The 6,000-nt window shown below is 36.8% G+C and overlaps 1 protein-coding gene across 6 annotated transcripts in view; it reads left to right on the top strand.

The window, feature by feature from the left end:
• Positions 1 to 328: 328 nt before the first annotated feature.
• The window catches only part of LOC111278862 (vacuolar protein sorting-associated protein 54, chloroplastic-like), a 42,338-nt gene continuing 36,666 nt past the window's right edge, over positions 329 to 6,000 (top strand). For all 6 annotated transcript variants that reach the window (XM_022865555.2, XM_089764462.1, XM_089764464.1 and 3 more), the window contains exons 1-2: positions 329 to 1,317; positions 1,451 to 1,513. In XM_022865555.2, the coding sequence (XP_022721290.2) occupies positions 571 to 1,317; positions 1,451 to 1,513 (810 nt within the window). In that variant the 5' untranslated portion in view covers positions 329 to 570. The remainder of the gene's footprint in view (positions 1,318 to 1,450; positions 1,514 to 6,000) is intronic.

Genomic DNA, 6,000 nt, shown 5'->3' with positions numbered 1-6,000 from the left:
CCTCTACAAAGTTAATTTGATAAATAAAATTATTATTTATCTTATTTTTCACTTGAAATTTGTGCAATGATAAATTATGAATATTGATTTTTTAATTACTTTAACTATTTTTCATTAAATGATTGACCATTTGGGAGGTGTTTGGGTCAAATAATAATAAGGTATTTGGATAAAAAAGTAGTTTTAACTCTTTTTGGAAAAAACAATTATGAAAAATGGTGGAGCTATTGCGGGTCGGGTCGGATAGAGAATGCGGCGGGACCCAATCCAAGCTGATCGTCCAGTCCGGCGTCCAGCTTTCATTGGTTGATGCGCTTCTTTGCGCAATGGCCACGCCAGTCCCACTACCATCTTCTTCTTCTCATTCTCAGATCATTCTCTTCTTTGGCACTCCCATTTTCTCTGTCTCTCCCATTCTTTCCAGATCCAAACCACCTTTTAATTCAAACAAAGGCATTCAACTTTAGTCTTTTTACTTTCATCTAAACAAACGCACACTTTATTTTGATCATCATTAGACTGAAAATTGGCCAATTCTTTTGTTTGATTGATGATTTGTAGATCTTGAAAATGGATCCACAGCCTTCTCCATCGGGAAGGTTGTCTCCAATAGGTCGAACCGCTTCATTTTCCGTCACCGATGCGGGTAGCCAAAGTCTCTCCTCGATCCTCAACAACCCTCACGCTGGCAAATTGGAAGCCTCATGGGTTGGTTGGTGGTCCGTTTCTCCTCCTGAATTCACCCCCTTAATCTCCACCAAAGCCTCCTCCAACCTCGCCCGATCCGACTTCAAATCCTACGTCTCTTCCATCTCCGACTCCTACCATCGATTCGAGGACATTCGAAACCACATCTCCAAGGAGCAAACCCTCGATGTTGACAACATTGGGGAAGCCCTCGTGGCTTGTTTAAGGGAGGTCCCAGCCCTCTATTTTAAGGAAGATTTCGCACTTGAAGATGGAGCCACCTTCCGGGCAGCCTGTCCTTTCACCGATGTTTCTGAAAACATTGTGCTTCAGGAGAAGTTGTCACACTACTTGGACGTGGTGGAGGTGCATTTGGTGAAGGAGATTTCATTGCGCTCCAATTCTTTCTTCGAAGCGCAAGGGCTGTTGCAGGACTTGAATGTTAAGATTGTGGAAGGATGCAGTCGGATTCGTGAGTTGAAGGAAACTATTCGGCTTTCGGACGCTGATTTGGTTGACTCTGCTAGGCAGATTCAGGAGCTGAATGCCTCTAGGACCAATTTGTTGGCACTCCAACATAAATTGAAGCTTATTTTATCTGTTAACCAAGCTTTATCCGCACTTAAATTGGTCAGCTTTTTAACTTCCTCTTTTCTCTTTAAATTCACCCTCTCTTTTACTTTGTATAATCCACCAAGAAAGAACAGAAAACGGAAAATAACATATATTCGAAGAGTTCGATTTATTTCTCTTGGTTATGCAGCTTGTTGCATCTGCAGAGTGTGCTGGAGCTTTGGATGTTATAGATGACCTACAGCACTTGTTGGTATACGTTCATCTAACCATGAGATCATGCTTTTTTTATTTTTATTTTTATAATTTATGTTGCCTTGCATGCCTCAGAGGTTTAAGTTGTTAAATTGGATTTAATGTTTTGCCACCTTGTGGCTAGAGTTTCTTCCTTTGTTCTTTCTTTTATTTTCTGTTCCATGCATACCCTCCTCGCTTCTTTTTCTTCACTCTCTCCTTTTTGTTTTTTTGATGCTGCTTCCTCTTCATTGCATGTGCTTATTTTGATATTATACATCAACATTTTTCATTAAGTAGCACTCACAATTTCATTAGGTAACCATATGTTGATTGGGCTCTTGTTTGGGCTGAAGCAATGCTGCTGTACTGTGTACTGATGTTTGATTTAAATTCTTCATGCTGCATTTTTCATGATGATAAAACATTTTACCTTTTTTTGTAGCTTGATGGTAGTTTTCTCTGGGTTGAGGTTTTGTTGTGATGTAGGTGCGTGACTTTGTAAAACTGGCAACAGCTTTATTTGAAACTTAGGATAGATTTTGGGAAAATTGTGCTTTTGATGTTTTTAAGGTGCCTTCCTAGGAAAATAATCTGTGGAAATTACTTGCTGAAATGTAAATTGATTGGAGAAGAATATTGATGTATATGGTATGCATGGGAGGGTATAGATTAAATTCTTGAGAAAGTAACATTAACATGTTTGATTGACCATGCACTTTTTGAGAAAGTGCTGACAAGTTCCAAAATTGATTGATCGATTTAAAAATGACTGGACATGGTGCTAAACAGCAAAAGTAAGCATTCATTCTCTTATCAAGTCGCAGTTTTTGTGATTGGAGGGCAAGAATAAACCTAAGTCATATAATGGTGCAAGAATTAAAATTACTCACCATACAAGGGGACTAGGTTTGTAAGATGGGAAACTTGAAGGCAGTGGTTTTCAACTTTCCTATAACTTGAGAAGGCCAGTTTCGTACCTTTCCCTATAAAGGAAATTTCCATGGTTTTGCATGGGAGATCAGATACCATGGCAAAGCCACTTTAGGAGGAACCTGTCATACCAACTTAGGAATCTCCTACTGACTGATTAAATTCCTAGGAGACTGAGCTGCATTCCTCAAATGAAACATTACCTAAAAGTGGAAGTGTCTAGCTAGAGGAGGGATAGAAACGGTTAATTATATTGTGGCTGAATTGTTGAAATTTATAAATTTACTTGGTGTAAAACCTTGTTGCTAATCCAAAGCTATGGTCTTCTGTGTGAGGATAGTAGGAAAATTTTGGATGAAGGGAAAAGGGAAACTATCTTTATTTTTTTTGGTATATAGGAGGTTGCAACTTGGGAATAAGGGAAGGGTTGCAGGTACTGGGATTTGAACTCCAAACTTGCTGGATGTCACCTCTTAAGAGTGGCTACATAAACTAACTGAGCTAAGCTTCGGGTTTAAAGGGAAACTACCTTTGTTCCACTTGTTTGTTATATGAAGGTAAACAATGGAAGGAAACCCAATATGAAGCCTAGAATAAAACCAAATAAAATAGTTGTTATCTTTTGCCGACTATTGGGTTTAAAATTTTATTTGCCAACTATTGGGTTTAAAATTTTACTCCAGTTAAGGTATAAAACTTCTTTTTTCATCTCAACCATGTAACGTTGTACCATGAATTTTTAAGGTATGGCTGCCCTTTCATAATATGAAAGAATTGGAGCTGCTTCAGTATGATAACAAGAATTTCAGTAAATAAAAAGGAACTCCATGTAGGGCTTACCCCTTTCTGTCTTAATTAACTATACTTTCCCCTTTGGTCTAAGTCAATTTTCAGCCTACATTCATGGACAAAGGCTATGAGAAATTTCTAACATAAGAAACAAGACTATAATCAACAACAAGATAAAGATTACAACAGGTTTTACTCTAAAAATCTCTCTCAACCAACATAACCCTACAACATAAGAGCTGTTGCTAAACTCTCTTTTAACCCTCCAAGTGCCTAAACTCTTTTTTTTCTTCTATTATACCACAACAAGCGGAGAACATTGAGTTTTCTCTCACAAATCACAGTTTTATACCCCTCAATTTTTAGGCTTCCTAAAGTGGCCCTTAATGAGATTTAAACCTAAGTAAGAAGACCGGGGTTAAAATGTCATGTAGGGGCACCAAAGGAAAAAGAAAAATTCAAGTGAAGACAACTGTGCCATTGTATTTTGAAAGCCACTTTCTTACGAATCCCACCTTGGCTTGAAACGGTCTTAAGATGATGTTGAGATTGTTCTAGCAGTATCAAATAATCTTGTCGCAGTTGGATGGATTCTTGACACGACTACCACATTTTGTATTGGCACTTCTTGACAATTGTTTGCCACATATGAGAGGTGATTATCAGCTTTAATGGAGGATGGTCATGCTAGTAAAGTTATGGATATTGGCAAGTTCCTATCAAATATTTTTGATAGTATGATTAGAATCTTTACAAATGTTTTGAACATTCTCTAAGTGAAGAAAAACTTGATTTCCTTGGGCATTTCAGACAAGAAAGGCTTTTGGTATTCAAGTGAAGTTTGAGTTTTGAGAGTATTTTTTGGTGTCTTTGACTGTGATGCATGGTCTTCTTGTTAAGTACCATTGTTATAGGTGCTGCTATAGTGTCACCATTTGGTTATCCAGATTCTGGTCCAGATTCCAACTTCACTAGCTTGTGGCGTATGTGGCTTGGTCACACGAGAGAGGTTTGATAGTGTTGAGTAGGCGAGGCTTTTTTTTTTTAAGCACTGTATTGGAAAGTACTGTTCTGCAAGCATTTTGTATTTGGCAAAATAGACTCGAATGAAATTAAACATTGGGATTCAAATAACCAAAGGCATATTGGATTGCATTTACTTTGATCTTTGGGGTTCATCTCTTACTATTTGTAAGGGTAGTTACGGATATTTGTTGACTTTTATCGATGGCTACTTGAGGAAGATTTGATATAATATGGACTGAGTGCTGGTCACTTTTAAGCTATGTAAGGTTTTTGTTGAAAACCAAATTGGAAGAAAATCAAGTGGTAGCGAATGGATGATAGTTTTGGGTATTGCTCTGGTGGATTTGATGAGTTCTGCAAGAATGAAGGAATGCTAGTACACCAATCTGTTTGGCGTACATCACAGTAGAATGTGGTTGCAAATCATATGAATAGAACTCTCTTGTAGCGAGCTCGACCCATGATATCAAACACTAGGCTTAGTGTGAACATTTGGGCTTAAGCTGTAAATATTGCATCTTATTTGATGAATAGATCTTCATATGAGAGTAATAGCTCTCAGGTTGTGGGGTTATAGTGGTTCCTTATGAGTTTTGGACATTAAAACTCAAGGTAATCTTCATCATGTTCTTTATTATGGTGGAAACTTCTTGCATGTATTCTTGTGGATGTAGGTTTAAAGTTGAAACACAATTACTTTGTTAAACTTTAGGATGGGTACCCAACCTAAAGCCAATTGACAATATGGGAAGTGACCTTTATCATACTTTTTTACCCAGGATGCTCCAAACTTAACACACAGGATTTTATTTATCATCGCTTTAATATTCCTCCTATCATGTAGGTATAATGGGTCTACTACATGGCATTTACTTAACGTGTAGGTATAACAACCTTATCGTGTGGCTTGGACATTACTTGTAGGCATAGCAAACATATGAAGAAGGGGCTAACAAACAGGGCTAGAGTTGGCTATGATACCATGTTAAACCTTAGGACAACATCCAACCAAAAACGAATTGACAATAGGTGAAGTGACTTATTGTATTCATCTGCCTAGGATAAACCCCAAATTAGCAAATGTGAGATTTATTTTATTAGTCCTTTATTATGGTTAATAGAGTTGGAAGATTGTGACCTTCTTTCAATGTTTACAATGTTTAAGAAGATTTATCTTGGCATGCTGGAATAGGAGCTTGAGAGTTTGAAACCTTTATTTTTCACAAAGAAAGTTCAAGTTTCAACCATGCAATGTTCACAATGCACAATGAAATTTCAGTCCTTATATCTTTATTCATGACCAAGTTAAATTTTTATATTAATTATTTTAAGTTCTTTTTGTCTCACATTTGTTTCCATGTTCTCTTATTTGTTCCTCTCTTTCAAAACTCGAGAGAAGCTCACTATGTTGCTTGTCTCCAACCTGATCTCTTCCAAATCAAATGAGATTCTCTCTTACTTTTATAATTTTTTGATTTGTTATGTTTTTTCAATTTTAATTGAATATTTTTAAGGATTGCAGAGTCCTTTGAAAGAGTCTTGTTGTTTGATCTTACCATTTTTGTCCACATATATTCACTAATTTAAAAATGATGGACAACACAAAAAGTGAAATCTTGAAGTTTCGATGCTTTAAACTATATTCCTGCTCTTGTGAAAATCCGTCTTGCTAGCTTTATGATCAAAATGCGGTGGGGTTTTATATGTTGTTGTATCAGAAACACTGCTGGAGTTAAATTTTTTGTTAATTTATGAAAT

The sequence above is a fragment of the Durio zibethinus genome, chromosome 8 (assembly GCF_047325235.1).
Source record: "Durio zibethinus cultivar Kanyao isolate XHJ-2024 chromosome 8, ASM4732523v1, whole genome shotgun sequence".
Classification (NCBI taxonomy): Eukaryota; Viridiplantae; Streptophyta; class Magnoliopsida; order Malvales; family Malvaceae; genus Durio; species Durio zibethinus.
The sequence above is the reverse complement of the archived record's forward strand: the minus strand, read 5'-3'. Positions and strand labels throughout refer to the sequence as shown.